Source organism: Heterodontus francisci, chromosome 43, assembly GCF_036365525.1.
Source record: "Heterodontus francisci isolate sHetFra1 chromosome 43, sHetFra1.hap1, whole genome shotgun sequence".
NCBI classification, from domain to species: domain Eukaryota; kingdom Metazoa; phylum Chordata; class Chondrichthyes; order Heterodontiformes; family Heterodontidae; genus Heterodontus; species Heterodontus francisci.
This window is the reverse complement of record NC_090413.1, coordinates 16,587,271-16,607,382: the sequence shown is the minus strand read 5'-3', so window position 1 is coordinate 16,607,382 and position 20,112 is coordinate 16,587,271. Positions and strand designations below refer to the sequence as shown.

The 20,112-nt window shown below is 44.3% G+C and overlaps 1 protein-coding gene across 8 annotated transcripts in view; it reads right to left on the bottom strand.

Annotated features, from left to right (window-relative positions):
- The window catches only part of LOC137355614 (adhesion G protein-coupled receptor E1-like), a 79,787-nt gene that overhangs the window by 13,584 nt on the left and 46,091 nt on the right, over positions 1–20,112 (bottom strand). For 6 of the 8 annotated variants that reach the window (XM_068020945.1, XM_068020948.1, XM_068020946.1 and 3 more), the window contains 9 exons: positions 17,891–18,043; positions 15,359–15,511; positions 11,750–11,787; positions 10,873–11,050; positions 9,916–10,035; positions 8,278–8,462; positions 3,917–4,075; positions 1,372–1,572; positions 68–288 (listed from right to left, as the gene is read on the bottom strand). In XM_068020945.1, the coding sequence (XP_067877046.1) occupies positions 68–288; positions 1,372–1,572; positions 3,917–4,075; positions 8,278–8,462; positions 9,916–10,035; positions 10,873–11,050; positions 11,750–11,787; positions 15,359–15,511; positions 17,891–18,043 (1,408 nt within the window). The remainder of the gene's footprint in view (positions 1–67; positions 289–1,371; positions 1,573–3,916; positions 4,076–8,277; positions 8,463–9,915; positions 10,036–10,872; positions 11,051–11,749; positions 11,788–15,358; positions 15,512–17,890; positions 18,044–20,112) is intronic. The other 2 variants (XM_068020949.1, XM_068020952.1) reach the window with 2 other exon arrangements.

Below are 20,112 nucleotides of genomic sequence, written 5' to 3'. Positions count from 1 at the left end.
AGATTTCCAACACTCTGAATTAAAAGCACTGCTTAGTTAAAGAAAAGCACACATCTTCCATACTTACTAATTTTCCGTTCCATATCCATAAGGATATGCAATGGCTGAAATCCCAACCACAAGCAGTGGAAACCCGTAGCCAAACAGGCACATGTATTTCGGCCGAAGGCTCTTTGCGTTGAACACCTTCACCACCATGAGGTAGAGCTGAATGCCTTCCAGGAGCATCCAGGTAAAACAGGCCAGGAACAGGTAATGGAGGAATCCAGCGACAACAGCACAAACGATCTGAAAGGGACACAAAGAACAGCAAAGTTGTTAGCCGTGTGAGTATGTTGCAGGGGAGAAGCTGTGAACCAAACCTAACATGAAGTGAACCCGACTAGCACATCCAGAGGTAACTGTTCTGTACGGGCGTAGCGGTAAGGAATGCCTTGGGGTCGGGATCATTGTCCCTTAGCCAGGGAATGGGGACAGCCAGGGAATAGGGACAATCAGCACAGGGCTCCTGATCATACCGTCCAATGCTGGATATTTCATTTCCAAGGATAGCGGATGAGGCAGAAACCAAATCAATATTCAGGATTAGCTTGGAAAGGTGGATGAAGGAAAAGTGGATATAGTGACATGGGAACAGGGGATGAACATAAGAAAAAAGGGGCAGAAGTAGGCCATTTGTCCTTTTGAGCCTGCTCCACCATTCAACAAGATCGTGGCTAATCTTCTACCTCAGCTTCACCTTCCACGTTATCCCCATATTCCTCAATTCACTTAATCTTGTCTTGAATATATGCAACAACTGAGCATCCCCGGCTATCTAGGGTAGAGAATTCCAAAGTTTCACACTCTTCTGAGTGAAGAGAATTTCCCTCATCTCTGTCCAAAATGGCCGACCCCAAATTCTAAGACCCTGTGTTCCTGATTCCCAGCCAGGGGAAACATTGCTCTCAGCATCTACCCTGTCAAGCTCCTTAAGAATTTTTAATGTTTCAAATAGATCACCTCTCATTCTCCTGAACTCTAATGAATACAGGCCTTGTCTACTCAATCTCTCCTCATTGGACAAATCCCTCATCCCAGGAACCAGTCAAGTGAACCATCATCGTACTCTCTCCAGAGCGAGTATGTCCTTCCTTAGGTAAGGAAACCAAAACTACACACAGTACTCTGGGTGTGGTCTCACCAACGCCCTGTATAATTGTAGTAAGATTTCTTTACTCTCATACTCAGTAAGAGCAATTAGAGCTATTTGAACTATGAATGCTGAATGGACTGGCCCATTTCCATGCTGTAGCTTCTATGCAAGCAGAGATGTGCACGGCACTTCAGGGAGGGTCAAACAAGAAGTGACTCGCATTCACGTTCTCTTACCTTGTTTTCAGTCCTAGATATTCCAATGAGGAAGAGCAACTCCGCCAAGAACAGGCTCACACTGAGATGGGTGTGAATAACGGTCCTTATACCTTTAATTGAACGGCACAGGATGAAAGTGAGGATGGAAATGAAGAGGCACACAAGCGACAAAATGATGCCAACCATGGTGATCACGCTGAGGTTGTATTCGTCACTCTTCTGAGGAGAAAGAAAAGGGGCAGTTTTAAAAACTATTGGCAAGCCAAACCGAAGGCCCTAGCACCCTTTTTGTAGGACAACATTTACGGGGAGTACGAGTGGAAAATCCAATCAGCAAGCAGTTATTAGATGGCTTTACAAGGGGAAGGGAAGGTTGAGGGAGAGAAGGAGTTGCAAGGTACTGGAACAGAGTGACGTAGCGAAGGACAGACTGTGTTGAGTTGGAACTTGCATCATGAAAAGCTTGTGGCTGATGCGGAAGAGAGGGAAGTTCAAAGTTCAGCAACTAAATCAAAGACATCCTGCACATTATTTTATTGAAGGTCCGATCTCTTGCTCAGTGAGGTCCCATGGGTGATGTCCCCCCTCCAGGACATTGTCTAATTGGCCATAACTCACGCCTGAACCCATACAGAGAGGCGCATCAAAACTCTGAGACTCGTGATTGCCTGTGGAGTGGGCGGGAAGGGGTCCATGGTGAACAAGTGAAATTTTCCAGTGTTCTTTTCCCTTATTGGCCCTGGATTTTCCTCTTTTTTTTTCCTCTCAAAGGTGATCACATGGAAGTGGGGAGAGTTGGGAGAGACGTATGGAGCTTCTGGTTATCATTGAGTGTGACGCAGGCTAATTGAACTCGCTGGCCTTTTCTCCTCATTCTCGTATGCAGTTTCAGAAGCTTGGCCCTATCCTCATGCACGGCTACATATACAAACTTTGCAGCTCTGGAAAATAGCAGAAATAACAAAAGAAAATGCTGCAAACCCTCAACAGGTCAGGCAGCATCTGTGGAGACAGTGAAACAAAATTAACAGGCTAGATTTTGTGGCACTGAGCCAAAAAAGGCGAGTGGATCCCCGCCTCGGCCTTTCCAATTCCTCCCCCAGTGCGATCTTGCATTGTTCCAGCACTTAAGTGTCCTGCATCGGGATCCCCGTCCCTTTAAAGACGGGGGTCCCTCCCACCTCCAAGAGTATCGGCAGCACCACCGGGTGCAGTGGCCACTACCGGTATTATAGAGGCCTTGGACTCAGGCCCAGCGCTGGAACCCCGGACATCAGGTAAGTGAGCTGGGGGCGCCGGGGCCACAGATTGCCCACAGAGGAGGGGGCCTTGTATTACTGGGTGACCTCCCTGTGTGGTGGAGGTAGCCCTGCCATTGGTTAGATCCCTGCTGCAGTGGGAAGAGGCCCTTAAGGCGTCATTAATAGGCCCTCTGGGCGGGAAGGCTGTTGTTGGCCTATAACCGCCATTGACAAAATCGCTTGGCAACGGGCCACCTCCCCCCGCCCCCCCCCCCCCCCCCCGCCAATCCCGGTCTCTGACCTCGCTTTTGCGTTCTAATGAAAGCTCACAGACCTGAAATGTTAGCTCTGTTTCTCTCTCTCTCCACAGATGCTGCCAGACCTGCCGAGTGTTTCCAGAATTTTCTGTTTTGATTTCAGATTTTCAGCGTCTGCGGTATTTTGCTTTTGCATTAGGAACAGGAACCCAGGCTGAGTTGTTTTTGACCTCCCTTGTCGAAGGTTCTGAGACCAGCACCCGTAGTCTCAGCCCAGCTGAGGTCAACATACCAAGTACAGCCTGGGGCCTTTCGATCTGCAGAGTCCTGTTATGCATTAGACTATTGGGGAAGCTCACTTGGATTGTTTCTAGGTATAATTTGAGAGAAGGGACAAGGTTAATTTGGACCACACTGTTAACAGGTAGCGTTAAGAGTGTCAGTATTGTAGTGCACTGGAGAGACACGGGGGGACATGTGTAGATACACATCCCTGATTGTTATTGTTCTGCAGTCCTTCCTTCAGTTACTGGGCTCCAAGCTCTGGAATTCCCTCTTAAACCTATCTAATTCACTCCTTAAAACCAAGTTATTTGACTATCCTTTTGTCCTGACTATTTCTTTGCATGGTGTCCAATTTTGCTTGATAAATTGATCCTCGGAAGCTCCTTGGGATACTCGACTACGATAAAGGCGCTATATAAATGCAAGTTGTTGTTGGACGGAATGGATTGGGGAGCTTGAACAAGTGCCGTGCATTGTTGTGACGTGGTCAGAGCAGGGCAACGTCTCTTTATACTGGCTGTAGAGCCTCAACATGGCAAGAGCAGCAACATGTAGCTGTGAAGCCTTTCCTTTGTTACTTGAACTGTGCTGTGACTGCTCTGAGTGAGATTGCCGATCATGTTGGGCAATACCGGGCCAACGCCTGTTTGGAACACTTGCGAGATGGCCTCAAGACTCGTTTCAGATGGGACAAGTGACAGCTGGCTTCCAGTTTTTCCTTTCCAATGAACGATCGCTGATTGCTCTCTCTCACTCCGCTCTCTTCTATTGTGCATGTACCTCTATTTCGTGCAGGGCCATGAGCACAGCGAAGCTTGACAGATGTGTACAGTTGCACACGGTATGTGTTGTGTTGAACTTGTCCACCTTGCAGCCACGAGCAGACCAGACAAACGCAGAGCTGTCCCAGTAGACGCATTTCGCTTTTTCATTATTCAACTGGTAAAAGAGCAAAACAATGTTTCAGAATGACATTAACTATCTATCCCCTTCTCAGCTGACTTACAAACAATATGGCATTTGACAGGTTTTGTCATTGGCTTCGAATTTGCACCTTTAAAAGAATGGAAATTTGCAATTATAAGATGGGATTTAATGGACACACCCCACCCCCACCATGCGCACCTGAGATGGGCTCGGAGGTGGAGGGGATGGGGGGCCAATGGAATTGCAATGGGAGGTGGGGACAAAGGACCCATCACCTTCTCGTCACACCATAATTAAGTCAGGGGCAGGATAAGCCAATGACAGCCTTCCCACTTAGAGGCCAATTGAGTCCCTTAAGAGGCTGAATATCAGCCACTTAAGGGCCTCTTCCACCTGTCGCCGGCATTAAGCTAGGGGCAGGGGGTGCCTCTGTCTCATGGGGAGGGCACCCAGTAAAATGAAGTGACCTCCCTGCGGGCTGGTGGGGGCGTTGGGGGGGGGGGGGAGTTCCTTCTCCGTGGGCAATCAGTGGCCCACAAAGGGCCCCCAGCAGAAATCAACCCACCTCCCTGAACCCCCTCCCCCCTACAATCACTGCACTCAACGTCTACCCTTCCTCCCCCACCATCGCCAAGGCATGCTGGATTGGCCCCGGCAACTCCGCCTCATTTACCTGGGGTCCGGGGCATCAGCACTGGGCCTGGTTGCAGTACTGGCAATGGCCACCGCTCCCAGTGGTGCTGCTGATACAACTGAGCTGCCGGCCCTCTGATTGGCCAGCAGCTCTTGGAGGCGGGATCCCCATCTTTAAAGGGACAGGGACCCTGGCACCGGGCACTCAATTGCCTGGGTGCTGTTAAATAAAGACGGGCGTTTACAGGGCGGGGGGGGGGCTCCGAATGACCGAGGCGGGTTTTCCACCACCTTTTCGGCCTGGTACTGGGAGCCCCACCAACTCTACTAAATCCAGCCTATATAGTACCTTTCCTGTCCACGGGACATCCCAAAATATGGCTCACGCGGTGAATTAAGAAATAATTTGCAATTATAAAGCTGCTTTCATGACATCCCAAAGTGTTTTACAGCCAACGAAGTACTTTTGAAGTATAGTCACTATTAGAATGTAGGAAACGTGGAAACCAATTTGCACACAGTAAGCTCCCACGAACAGCAATGTGATAATGACCAGATAATCTGGTTTTAGTGATGTTAATTGAGGGATAAATATTGGCCAGGACACTAGGGAGAACTCCCCAGTTAATCTGCATTGGCGCTGTTAGTTAAGGTCTCAGTGTTGGTCAAAATACTGGGCAAAGTCTCCTGCTCCACCTTGAAATAAAGAATTGCTGTGGAATCTTTTACATGCATCTGAGGGCCTTAGTTCAAAGAGAAAACTTTGGAAAATTCCTTTCCGACCCCCTCAAGTCATTGATACCAAACCAGCAGTGGTTAGCACCGCAGCTTCACAGCTCCAGTGACCTGGATTCAATTCTGGGTACTGCCTGTGTGGAGTTTGCAAGTTCTCCCAGTGTTTGCGTGGGTTTCCTCTGGGTGCTCCGGATTCCTCCCACATGCCAAAGACTTGCAGGTTGATAGGTAAATTGGCCATTAGCAATTGCCCCTAATATAGGTACGTGGTAGGGAAATATAGGGACAGGTGGAGATGTGGTAGGATTATGGGATTAGTGTAGGATTAGCATAAATGGGTGGTTGATGGTCGGCACGGACTCGGTGGGCCGAAGGGCCTGTTTCAGTGCTATATCTCTGAACTAAAATCTCATCTCTGGCAATGCTGCACTCCATCAGTATTTTCCTTTATTAGCCGAGGCATAGAATATTAAAGCAGGGAGGTTATGCTGGAGCTATATAAAACACTAGTTAGACCACAACATGAGTACTGTGTGTAGTTCTGGTCACCTCATTACAGAAAGGATGTAACTGCACTAGAGAGGGTACAGTGGAGATTTACGAGGATGTTGTCAGAACTGGAAAAATGCAGTCTTGAGGAAAGATTGGATAGGCTGGGATTGTTTTCCTTGGAACAAAGGAGGCTGAGGGAGATTTGATTGAGGTGTACAAGGTTGTGAAGGGGCCTGGATACAATGGGTGGGAAGGACCAATTTCCTTTATCAGAGAGGTCAGTGACTGGGGGGCATGGATTTAAAGTAATTGGTAGAATGATTAGAGGGGAAATGAGGAAAAATATTTCACCCAGTGGGTGGTGGGGATCTGGAACTCACTGCATGAAAGGATAGTAGAGACAAAAGGCCTCAATCCATTTAAAAGGTGGCTGACACCTGAAGTCCCGTAACCTCCAGGGATATGGACCAAGTGCTGGAAAATGGGATTAGGCTGGGTGGCTCATTTCTCAGCTAGCACAGACATGATGGGCAGAGTGGCCTCTTTCTGAGCTGTAAATTGTTCTACATTTTCTAAATATTCTAAATATCTGAAAAGGAGGAATATGCAGGGATGTAGGGAGAGGACGGTGGAATGGCAGTGTGTGAATTGCACCTTAGGAGGGCCAGCACGGACACAATGGGTCGAATGGCTGTCTTCTGTGCTGTCACGATTCAATGATTCTATTGCACCGAAGTGCCAACCTTAATCAGGCACTCAAGTCCTGGAGTGAGGCCTGAATCCACGACCTCTGACCCAGAGGTCAAAGAGCACACTTGGGCCGCAAACCCTAGAATTTAACCCTGATATGCATTGGGTTAGCTGATCTCACCCGGAGTGTCACTTGAAACACTTCCGAAGCACAATTAGCAACAGTGCCCTTGACCCAGGAAAGAGGGTCCTTTACAGTCATGATCATTCAACAACAAGGCGGGAGCAAACTTTTTTCTGTGCCCTCTCCTGAGCGCACGGGCAACTCTTGCAGGGAAATATTGTACTTTTATCTCATGATTTTCTGTTTATCAACTTGAGTGGATGCAGGCACAGATTGGGATTGCATCAATTCCCAATATGCACGCCCAGCGTGCATTGGGAGCAGCTGCAGTGAAACCTTTACCTCAAACGTGCCTCCCTCCCTTCCCCTTACATTCTCACTGTGTTGAATGCAAGACTCATCGCGCCATGCCCTCCACAATCATCTCCAGAACCTCAGCCATCAAGACCTCCTGTTCTGTCTCGGTGGGTAGCCCTCTGGCCTCTGAGGCTGCAGGTTGTGTGTTGAAGTCCCCTGTTGGAATCTTAAGCACAAGAGGGGCTGTCTTTTGAATGAAATATTAAACCAAGGCCCTGTCTGCCCTCTAAGATGAATGCAGGAGATCCCGTGGCATACTTTGGAAGAGCAGGGGAGTTCTCCCTGGTGTCCTGACCAATACTTAGCCCTCACCAACATCACCAAATCAGATCATTACGTCATTGCTGTGAGCAAATTGGCTGCTGTGTTTCTTACATTACAGTGATTACACTTCAAAAGTACTTCATTGGCTGTAAAGCACTTTGGGTCATCCTGAGGTCAGGAAATGTGCTACATAAATGCAAGATCTTTCTTTATTAACTCTAGATTCATTGTACCATCTCCCATTCAAACTCATTCATCCCCAGAACCTCAGGCTCCACCAACTCCCCACCTCACTCAATCTTTGGTTTTCCCTATAATCCACAGCCCTCTTCGGGGAAGAACTGACAACAGCAGTAGCTGTCAAACAGAGAGATGAGAAAGGATGTTCAGTTAAAGGCAAATGTTGCCATGACGACAATCGAAGTGGGCCAAGACGCCTTCAGAATTGCATAAACCAAAGCGCCACCTTTTACCCAAGAACTGGAAAGCTGTCTGACGTCCAAACAAATGGAATTGGTGGGCCAGAAAAGACCAGCTGGTCCCTCATTCCTGTCTGACACCACAATGGCTGGAGCACCATGATAGACACTAGGGTTAGGGTTAGGATTAAATTACCAGCAAACCCCAATCATGCTGCATCCACCCACTGCCCCACCTACCCTCCACCACCACCCCCCCACCAGTCATTTAATCTCATGAGAGAGAAAACTTTGGAAAATTCCTTTCCGACCCCCTCAAGCCATTGATACCAAACCAGCAGATCACACGGACCTCGTGTTATCGATAATAACCCTTGCCTACTACATGATGTGCTCTCTGGCCCAGTCAAGAACCAGTCCAATTCCCTCCTGAAAGCGTAAAGCCTTATTCAGTTCCAGCTTAAGCAATGTCAGAACTTAAAAACAAAAACTGAACCCACCTTCTTGTTCTTGAAGGTTAGGATGACTGATTCATTGAGCTTCTTTGTGTCTTTGTTGGTTACTGCGGCAGTGACCACTTCCGATATCAACTGTAACTTGGTTTCCTTATTGCTACTGTCTAAAAAGTTGGCTTCCATTAGAGAGTCCAGCTGTTTGTATGCAATAAAGACGACGGCAGCAACATCTGTCCAAAGGAAGTGCTAAACGTTAAGCAGGATTACCCTTACTGTAACGACAATGAGTGATTTTTCAAGTGTGAATCAGGTTGTATAGATTGTGCTAGGATTTGAATTGCCAAACTTCCACGACTGCCCTGGCATCTGCAAGAATTAAAGATTAACCTCCAGGACACTGCCGTTAGCAACCTGGGAGAAAACATAGGAACATTTTATTTCTATTTTTATCTGTTTGTTAGTCATAATAGAGTTTGGATGGAGAAAGGAAGGCTGCATGACTCATCCAATGGAGTAATATGGGCCTTTTTTTCTCTACAATTGGCATGAGAAAGCAGGGAATCACAAGGATGGACATGTCAAATGACCAATGGCGGGAATTTTGGGGGCCAGCGGGTTGGAGGCAGGAGGTCATATGATGAAACCTTCTGGAATTTGGCAAACCAAAGTTGGCGACACTAGTCAGGATAAGATCATTGAACCTACTTTTACAGCAGAGAATAAGCCAAAGAATAAAAGTCAATTTATTTTTTGATCTTGGAAAATTAAATAAACGAAGGAAGCAAGAAGCATCTAACTGGATTTATCCTCCTCAATATCCACTATTGGACTGGGTTTACCTCCTAAATATTCAGGATCTGACTGGATTTACCCTACAGCAGCCTTATGATGTCAATAACTACCCATTGCTCCCAATAAAATAATACCGCATTCGATTAATCCAAATTCTATAGGTTCGGACATCAAAGAGAGATTTCTGGTTTTATTCTCATCAACAGAAAGCACAAGCAAGTTTTACATAAATATACTTACTAGTAGGATAACCATCGGGGTCTGCAAACTATTAACCATTCAGGCAATTTCACAGCATAGACTGCCAAAGAATTACTGAATTTATTTCACTAGTTACTATTATACGCTGAGATGGGCAATGTTAGGTGACCTGTATATATCAGTAGATGGCAATGACGCACCATATTTTTGCTGGAATGTGTGTTTTGTTTATGTAGATGATAACATAATTTTGCACAGTTATAAACATCACATCTTAACAGCTGTAACCGAGACATGTTGACTCCTCAACGAGCTACAATTCTTCCATAAACATTTTGATGCTTTGTAAATTGTATTCCCCAGACACCTGCTTACTTAACATTCCTCAGTGGAATCCTAACTACCTAATCTAAACTATGTGCTAACCCCTATCACACAGAATACATTCTCATCATTTAAAGATATTAATACTGACTTCTGTATTGTTAAGCTAGTTTTTACTTACATTACGTGCTACCCTACACAAGTCTTTTATGCACCGTGAGACAGGGAAGAAACAAGCCACTCATGCATGTGAAACTTCCAATGATCTACAACCATAGCGGCATTGTGGCTTGTAATAATATTGGCAGCATTATAATAGCAAAGAGCTGGAACAGTCATTAAGCACCAAAGTAATTCCAGACTCACCAAAACTCTCTTTCCCTGCCACACTGTTCCAGCCAATGTCCAGGCTATTCTTGGTAGTGGTTAACTTTGACCTTTCATCCTCAGGGATTGTGTTGTTCTGGATAGCTTGACTAACGACATCTGCGAAACCCAACAGAACCAGAAATGTCAGCATCAATGGTGCCAGGAGCAAAATATAATGTTATTGAACCCCACGCTAACTGGACCTATTTTCAGGGAACAGCCCCACCTACCCACTTTTCACCATGTCCCTCAATCCCTTCTCCTTCCAGAAATGCACCTAATTATCTCTTAACCCCACAAATACTGACAGCTTCAATATCTTATTCTGGTAACTCTTAGCTTTCTTTGGTCGAGCGGCAATGCAACCGAGCTAAGAGGTTATTAAATAGAAGTTCTTTAAATCATATAATAGGGAAGAGACTATTTTCTCCATTTGGGTAGGCGGCAATAAGGGGGAGTCAATTTAAAATTGCAATGAAGGGAGTAAAGAGAGAGTTTGGGAGGAATTTCTGGTTGGAATATGGAATACTTGACCACAGGAAATGACCGGGCAGATTGTATACTTTTCCATGACTTCTGAAAAGTTGGAATCCAGCATGTGGAACTCCTCTGCATTTGTAATAAAATATTTGCATTTAAATAGCACCAGAGCTCAGAGGTAATGAAATACCTTTTAAGAGCAATTATTGTTGGCAAATGCTGCGTCCAGTTTCCACACAGAAAGATCCCACAAACAGCAACAAGACCAGTTAGTCAGTTTTGATGATGTTAGCTGGGGGAAAGCCTGTTGGTCAGAAAACTGGAGCTCTCCACCAGCCTTAAATAGTAACTTGAGATCTTTACCCTCCACTGACTATAGCTATATATTGTATGAAATACTGGAAAACTAGAGCAGAGTGAAGTCAATGGCTAAATGGAAACTTCATAGCTAGGACAAAATGATTGCTACATTACCAAAACCGTCGGATGAGAAATTCATTATCTCTTTGTGATGTAAATTGTGGGCGGCTGTCAGTACATTATCTTCCATGACTTCCAAGAAATTGGAAACCAGCTTGTGGAACTCTTTTGAATTCGTATTGTTCAACTTTGAAAGGCTTGTGAAAGACTGAATGGCAAACAAATCAATATCCTGTGGGACACAGAAGACAGCGATGGTTGAAGCCATTGAATTAACTTTGAAGAGATACTTCGAACGATGTCACGTCACATCAACACATTCAGATCCGCTCAAGAGCTCTTAATAAAAGTCATGTTTTGTGTACTGAAACCAGAAGTTTCATATTTGAAGCAGGGGAAGATACAGAGCTCTGGGGAGAAGTATTTGTTTGGATTGTTCTAGCAGGGAGTCAGACATAATGGGCTGAATGGCCTCTTCTGTTGCAAACCTCTATGGTTTCATCCATTTGTGGTGGATTTTCTGATCATTGCCAGGGTCTCTGTGGGGAGGGGCAGGGCTTCCTTTGGTCTCAGCACCCTTGTCTAGGAAAGGGACAAATCAGTCAAGACCCTCACTCCCAATATGTCCACATGTTGTGGGCATTGAGTGAGGACAAAGCTCAGCTTGTCATGATGTCCTGCATGGTCCACTAAACTGCCACCCCATAATCCTGAAACTGGCACAGGCAGAATGGTCACTTGATCCAAGAACTCGGGAGCATCCATTGCCTAGGAACCTGTATTCCAACAAAGGTTAATTGCTGAGGTCAGGATAGGTGAATATTGGAAAAACAGAGAAAAGAAATTGGACCAAAACCTGTCAATGCAAATGCACTTCACAATCTGAGCCATAAAATAAAGTTCTACTCAATGTGTATTCTAGGTAACTTACCTGAAGTGATGAAGTCTGAGGACGAAAGGATATCAGGTCTGCAAAAGGAAAAAGAAAGAAATTCAACTTGAAATCTAGCCACCAATCCAATGAGCAATGAAATCAGAAAGTCTGACACTTCTGAGGGAGTGCTGCACAGTCCGAGGTGATGTCTGTCAGATGAGACATTAAACCGAAGCCATGTCTGCCCTCTCAGATGGATGTAAAATATGGCACGATTTGAAAAGGAGCAGGGGTGTCCCTGGTGTCCTGGCCAATAGCTAACGCTCAACATCACAAAAAACAGATCATTATCTCATTGTCATTTGTGGAATCTTGCTGTGTACAAATTGGCTCCCACACTTCCTATATTATAACACTTCAAGTTTCACAGCCAAGTAAATTCTTTTTGGAGACATCCTGAGGTCATGAAAGGCACCATATTAATACAAGTCCTTTTTTTCTTATGCTGGTTCTAAAGTGCCTTCAATCCAACTACCTTATGTCATTTTACTCCTCATTCATCATTATTCTTTAGTCTGGGGTTTGATTATTCTTATCCTATGGACTGAGATAAATCCTTCAATACACTCACAAAGGGGCCAAATCTTGGTGGAGTGGGGCAGCTTGCAGTTCCTCCCAATAGTTAGACATTGTCCTAACCCCTTGGCTCAAATAGTTTTTTGTGCCATCAGCTACGGAATATGCAAGCTGATAACAGCGCAGTGAGGGCATGGGGGCTTCTTGGTGAATGAGAGAACCAACGGTTCGCCTCCTTAACCAATAAGATTCAAGGATTGAGAAAGAAACAGAGGAGCAATGTCGAATGAGGGTGAATTAGGGTCAAATCGGGTCCCAGAAAGCGAAATAGGGAGAGAAGGAAGGATTGGATTAGAGAGCAAAAAGAGACAGAAAGAACAAGTAAGAAAATAATTAAAATTTAATATTTTTAAAAATTTCTAGAAAGAATTGACAATATGCAGGAATAAAATTGAAGTGTTGAAGCTCCTTTTCTGGTCTAGACGGGTTGATTGACATTGCATTAACAAACATCATGGAGTTAGAAATGGTGCTAAGCCTCTTTAATTGCCTAACATTCGATAATGGATTTAATGGGAATTAATGTGCAAATCCAGCCAGTTCTTAGAAATAACAAAGGCTAAAGGTAAGAAGCCACATATACAAACGTGGAGAAGTATAACTGAAGTAAAGGGTGAAATTCTAAAGGGTGAGCAGGAGAAGAGGGACCCGGGTGTATATGTGTATAATTCATTGAAGGTGGCAGGATAGGTTGAGAGAGCGATTAAGAGAGCATACAATATCCTAGGCTTCATGAATAGGGGTATAGAGTACAAAAGCAAGGAAGTTATGTTAAACTTGTATAGAACACTGGTTTGGCCTCAGCTGGAGTATTGCGTCCAGGTCTGGGTGCCACACGTTAGGAAAGATGTGAAGGCATTAGAAAGAGTGCAGAAAAGATTCATGAGAATGGTTCAAGGGATGAGGATCTTCAGTTATGTGGATAGATTGGAGAATTTGGAACTGTTTTCCTCGGAGAAGAGAAGATTGAGAGGATATTTGATAGAGGTATTCAAAATCATGAGGACTCTGGACAGAGTAGATAGGAAGGATCGAGGAGAAGAGGGCACAGATTTAAGGGAATTGGCAAAAGAACCAATGGCGGCATGAGGAAAACCTTTATCACGCAGCGAGTGGTTAGGATCTGGAATGCATTTCCTGGGAGTGTGGTGGAGGCAGGTTCAATCGAGGCATTCAAGAGGGAATTGGATTGCTATCTGAAAAGGAAGAATGTGCAGGGCAATAGGGAGAAGGTGGACGAATGGCATTAAACTGCTCTTTCGCAGAGCCAGTGCAAACACGGTGGGCTGAATGGCCTCCTTCTGTGCTGTAACCATTCTGTGATTCTGTGCAACAGTAAGTTCTGGAGAGTCACTCACAGTTGTTACGAAAGGGCTTCTGTTTAGTTAAAAATATTTTTTGAGAATTCATAATCAAACTGAAAAAATATTGGACCAGTTTTTTTTCCAAAAGGCTCATCAAGAGAACACGGAAAGGATTTGTTTGACAACAAAATTTACTGGTTGTCACTTGGCCCAAGTTAAAAATAGAACAAAAACCCTGATAACTGCGGGAAGATGTGTACAGAGAAGTGACACGTCAGAAGGTGGACTTTCTGTTTCCGACTTCACTTTTGAATTGTTTGAAGTTGAGAATGAATTGTTTTAAAGGGGTTGGAGTTTTAAAAAAAAACTGAAGGACAGAACCCTAGCTCAGCCCAGCCTGTTCCATTTCTTTAAAAAGCCTGCAGAAAAAGGAAGAGAACTTCCAAGGAAGGAGTTCTCCACAAATAAAAACAAAAAGTGCTGGAAAATACTCAGCAGGTCTGGCAGCATCTGTGGAGAGAGAAGTAGAGTTAACATTTCATCAGAAAGGTCACTGACCTGAAACATTAACTTTGGTTCTCTCTCCACAGATGCTGCCAGACCTGCTGAGCATTTTCCAGCACTTTCTGTTTTTATTTGAGATTTCCAACATCTGCAGTATTTTGCTTTTATCTTGGAGAAGACCACAACCCAGCTCAGCTTTCCAGCACTTCTCAAAAAGACCCCGAGAAGTCCACTGTGTCAACTTATCTTGTCTCCTGACTTTGCAGAAAAGCCTGCTAAATTAATTCTCAACGCCGCCTAGAAAGAACTGTTCTAAAAGATCCCAGTGACCCATCTATGTGTACTCTATAGAACCATAGAAAAGTTATGGCACAGAAGGAGTCCATTCAGCCCATTGTGTCTGCGTGGCCGAAAAAATTAGCCGCCCAATCAAATCTTATCTTCCAGCACCTGGTCCATAGCCTTGCAGGTAACAGCAGTTCAGGTGCATGTCCAGGTACCTTTTAAAAGAGCTGAGGGTTTCTGCCTCCACCACTCGAAGGCCAGACTCGATGCCAGTTTTGGAATACAACGTATCTCATCTGCTGTTTTCTTCAAGAATGAGCAAGTATTCAGCCCAAGTGTTTTTTTGTCTGTAACAGAGCTCTAACCAAAAATCCCTTTTATTTCTGTCGGTTAACTGGTGTATGTGTGCGTGTCTGTGTGTGTCTATGAGTATGAGGGGCTAAGATAAAAAGGGAACTTTAAAATTTCAAGCTGTGTGTTTATGCTTTCCTTCATTACTGGTTAAGACTTGTTTTACAATAGACTGATAATTTGTTCGTCAAAGAAACCTGGTTAGTGTGTTTTATTCTGGGAAAAATAGAGATTGACCATATTGGTATGTGGGAAAATTGAAATACATGTTGTGACCTGTGAAGAAGTGGAACTAGAATAAACATTACACACCTCCCGTCTCGGTCATAACACAGTGTATCTTCTCATCCCCTGAAATTTCTGGCCAATTTGCACATTAATAATGCCATGCGTAGTTAACCCACTGTTATTTTGCCAGCGATATCTGGCTAGTTGTTATTCACACACAGTCCATTGGACTTACAGGGGTTCGGTTGAATATAGAACCACAGCAGGAGGCAGACAAACATGTCAGCTTAAGAAAATAAAACAAAAATGAATCACAACACATCCTGGGACTCACTGTGAGGGAGAATGAAGTGTTTACCTTGACACTGAGTTTGTGTTTTATTGGTAAAGGTAAGTTCACCAGTGGTTGAGACAAAGCCTCCATTACAGGTACAGTTGAAACCTCCCGCTGTATTGTTACAGCTGGCATTGGGTCCACAAGGTTCCACTTCATTCAAACACTCATCAACATCTGCAATAAACAAGAAAGTGACTTAACTAACTTTAACCATCTGTTGGGAGTTTTTTTTAAACTTTTGTTTTTGGGGGAGGGGAGCAGAGGAATGTTTTGCTCATTGGCGTGAAGGATGTTAGTGCCTGTCATGCAGGCCCCACCTGCCAAGAATGAGGCATATTAATTTTGTCATATGGTCATTGATTTTAAACTTGCTGGGAAGAAGAGAAGGCCTGTTACAAAGGCTGCCAGACACTTAGCTGTAAAACATTTGCATACTAACAGACAGTGCTTGTGGAGACAAAAGGACCATTCCCTGACACATTCAACCCACAATGGATTCTGATCACAAGACATTGAAGGTTTAAGGAAGAGCATTCCAGAGGCTGCTTAGGTGATACAATCCACAAAAGCCAGGACTGGTTAAACCAGCTGGTCACATGACTAACTGGCTGTTCCAAGGATTTTTGAACCAGCCACAGAGATTTTGAACTCAGAAAAGATTGTTTGCTCCTGGAGTGAGAAGACCTCTCCTATCTGCTCCCACCTCTTTCTCACAAGCCTCTGGACCCACTGAGGGCACATGAACTACAAGAGAGAAAAGTCCCCAACGTCGAACAAGGTTTAAAAAGAATATTGGGCTCGAATGAAAAGCAAGACCTACCTACAATCAAGGACTTTACAGCGAGCTTGAAGAACAGTAACCGAAACCACCTTCAGATATTGCCTCAAACTTTTCCACTTTATTTCTTCTACTCTTTTCTGTCTATATATGCATGTGTGTATTGCAGATGCATGCTAGCGTGGGTGTGTCGCGTATCCATAGGTGTTAACCCCCAAAATAGAATTTAAGTTTAATAAAGTTCAACCTTTTTTCCTTAACCTAAGAAAACCTGTTTGGCTAGTTTCTTTGCCATATAATTGGAAGTTAGTGAACAAGGATTCACTAAGGGGGAGCTAAAACACAGCATGCTTAAAATTAAATCCTGTTATGGTAAGACCAGGTGAAGGTTGAGAGGGAACCCTAGCCCCCTTTCTCACAGGGTTGTAACAGTGCCAAAGAACAGTCATTGAAGTGGACCTGACTGGCTTGAATCTGGAGTTGTTGGTCTCCAAATCCTACCCTGATGCTCCCACCTTACAATCAGCTGTTTCCTGAGTCCAGCTCACTGGACATCGACACAGAGTCCCAATTGTGCTACAGTGTCCTAGAAAGAGTCGGAAAGTCAAAGTCAATGGGAACTGGGGACCAGAACTAGATAGAACCAACATTCAATAGATCCTGAGGTGGAGGTGTACTCTGAATGATGTAAATGGAAGATATTGTCTTAGAGTAGCAGGTGTGGGCTGTGCTGAGAATGGGCAAAAAAGCAGCAGAAGGACTATCAAGACTCCACTGTATTTCAGCTCTGTAATACAACCCTTACAGTCAAATCTCTGCTGTTATTATTATAGGCTGCACTTTGCAATAATGAAGCTGTGATATGATATATAATCATAAAAATAATAGCAGAAATATTCATTGTGATAGAGACTAAATTCCTGTAGCTACCAAAGGCCAAGAGCACAAGCTCCTATTTGGCATTGAGAGTTTGTAAATGAAATGTGTATGTTTTAAAACTTGTTTGAATGGAAACCCTGGGCAATTTGGTTGGCTCTTAACTGCCCTCTGAAATGGCCTAACAAGCCACTCAGTTGTCAAGGACCATTAGGGATGGGCAACAAATGCTGTCCTTGCAGGCGACGCCCTCATCTCACAAAAGAATTTTTTAAAAACGGTGTCTACTTCAGGCACAGAGCACAAGACAACCTCATTATTCCATATTAACCCCTGCTTAAGTTTTCCAATGACAATGGGTAGTGTTCAGTATTCACACTGAGCACACACTCCATCGTGTTGTGTGGTCCTACCACAGTGCTACGTGGGATAGATTCAGAACACATGTAGCAGCTCAAAACTGGTGCTGTGGGCCGTCAGCAGTAGAATTCTTCACCAGCACAATCATAACCTCAAGGCCCAGCATATTCCTTACTGCTCCATCAGTATTCGTACTGACGCAGGGGGCTCTCAAAGTCAATCCAGCACCTTCGGAAGCAGAGGAAAATCCTTTGATGCACTTACAATAAAACTGGCCAGCTTTATTACGAGATTCAAGAAGATTAGAAGAGACAGACAAAAAAAAATGATAGTGTTAACACTATCATTCTGTGTGACATTGAAAACCCATCGACATTTCGACAGTGGCTCAGAGAGTAGCAATCCCATCTCTGAGTCAGGAAGCTGTGGCCTTTAGTCTCACTCCATAAAATGTCAAATAAATGTGTGGGCTTGGAGTGATCATAGCATCACAACACTCTCATCCTGGGACTCACTGTGAGGGAGAATAAAGTGTTTACCTTGACACTGAGTTTGTGTTTTATTGGTAAAGGCAGGTTCACCAGTGGTTGACACAAAGCCTCCATTACAGGTACAGTTGAAACCTCCCGCTGTATTGTTACAGCTGGCATTGGGTCCACAAGGTTCCACTTCATTCAAACACTCATCAACATCTGCAATAAACGAGAAAGTGACTTAACTAACTTTCGCCATCTGTTGGGAGTTTTTTTTAAACTTTTGATTTTTGGGGGAGGGGAGCAGAGGAATGTTTTGCTCATTGGTGTGAAGGATGTTAGTGCCTGTCATGCAGGCCCCACCTGCCAAGAATGAGGCATATTAATTTTGTCATATGAACATTGATTTTAAACTTGCTGGGAAGAGAAAGCCTGTCACAAGGGCCACCAGACACAGCTGAAAAGCATTTGCATAACTAACAGACAGTGCTTGTGGAGACAAAAGGACCATTCCCTGACACATTCAACTCACAAGATGGATTCTGATCACCAGACATTGAAGGTGTAAGGAAGAGCATTCCAGAGACTGCTAAGGTGATACAATCCACAAAAGCCAGGACTGGTTAAACCAGCTGGTCAAATGACTAACTGGCTGGTCCAGAGTTTTTTGAACCAGCCACCGAGCTCTTGGACTGTGAAATGACTGCTCCTGGAGTGAGAAGACCTCTCCTGTATGCTCCCATCTCTTTCTCACAAGCCTCTGGACCCTCTGAGAACTTCAAGAGAGAAAAGTCTCCTTTTCAAACAAGGTTTAAGAAGAATACTGGGCCCCAATGAAAAGCAAGAGCTACCTACAATCAAGGACTTTACAGTGAGCCTGAAGAACAGTACTCTAAACCGTCTTCAGATATTGCCTCAAACTTTTCCACTTTATTTTTTCTACTCTTTTCTGTCTTTATATGCAGGTGTGTATCGAGTATGCATGCGAGCGTGGGTATGTTGCATATCAGTAGTCGTTAACCAAATTAGAGTTTAAGTTTAATAAAGTTCAAACTTTATTCTTTAAACCTAAGAAAACCTGTTTGGTTAGTTTATTTGCCTTATAATTAGAAGTTAGTAAACAAGGATTCACTAAGGGGTTGCTAAAAACACAGCGTGTTTAAAATTAGACCCTGTTACGGTAAGACCGGTTGAAGGCTGAGAGGGAACCCTAGACCACTTTCTCACCAGGCCATAACAGAAATTTGGCTGATTGCGTCCGGAACTGACCCATAGACAAACGAGAGAAATTGGAAGTGGGAAGCCAAATTGTTCCCAATCAAAAAAGAGCAATATCTCAATACAGGTTTTCTTGTGGTTGTGTGTGATTGAATACTAACATGTCTCTGATTGTAGCTAATAGCTTCCCAAGCCAGGGTGATGTAATTTGGGATAAGTTAAAAGCACTGTCTGTGGAGGAGTTGAGCAAAATGGCTGAGCAGTGTGGGATCACTGTGCATGGCAAGGCTAGGAAGCCCGAACTCATAAGACTAGTAGCTAACCATTTTTCCTTTGATTCTGAAGAAGTAGAAACAGGGTTAGAAGTAGACTCCAGCAGGGTATTGTTGGCAAAGATACAATTGAAAGGCAGGAGAGGGAGAGTGAAAGAATATTCCGGAAGGAATGTGAAGAGAGGGAGCTGAAGCGGCTTGAGTTAACTAGGGGGTGACAGAGCAATTGCAGTGAAAGCATAGCCAACATGGAGGAGCATAACTCAGGGTTGTGTACAGAATTGTTAAAATTAGCTCAACTGATCCCAGAATTGAATGAGGAAGATGTAGAAGTATTTTTGTGTCCTTTGAGAAATTGGCAACGCAGCTAAAATGGCCAGCTGAGACCGGCCTCTTTTATTACAAAGCAAGCTAACCAGAAAAGCCCATGAGGTTATTTCCCTGTTGCCAGATGAGAGCTCCTCAAATTACGCACTGACCAAAAATGCTATCCTTGGGACATATGAATTAGTACCAGAAGCTTATCGCCAAAAGTTTAGAACCCTCAAGAAGCAAGCTAATTAAACTTATCTGGAGTTTGAAAGAAGTAAGCAGCTGGCTTTTGACCAGTAGCTGAGGGTTCTTAAATTACAGCCCAGCTATTGGAATCTCAGAGATGTAATTCTGTTCGAGGAATTTAAATACTCTCTCCCATTCTCAAAAAAGACCCATGGAGAGGAGCAGCAGGTTCAGGGAGCCTGACAAGCGGCCATTCTGGCCAATGAGATGGCTTTTTTTTGTAAGTTGGTTTCCCAGGGG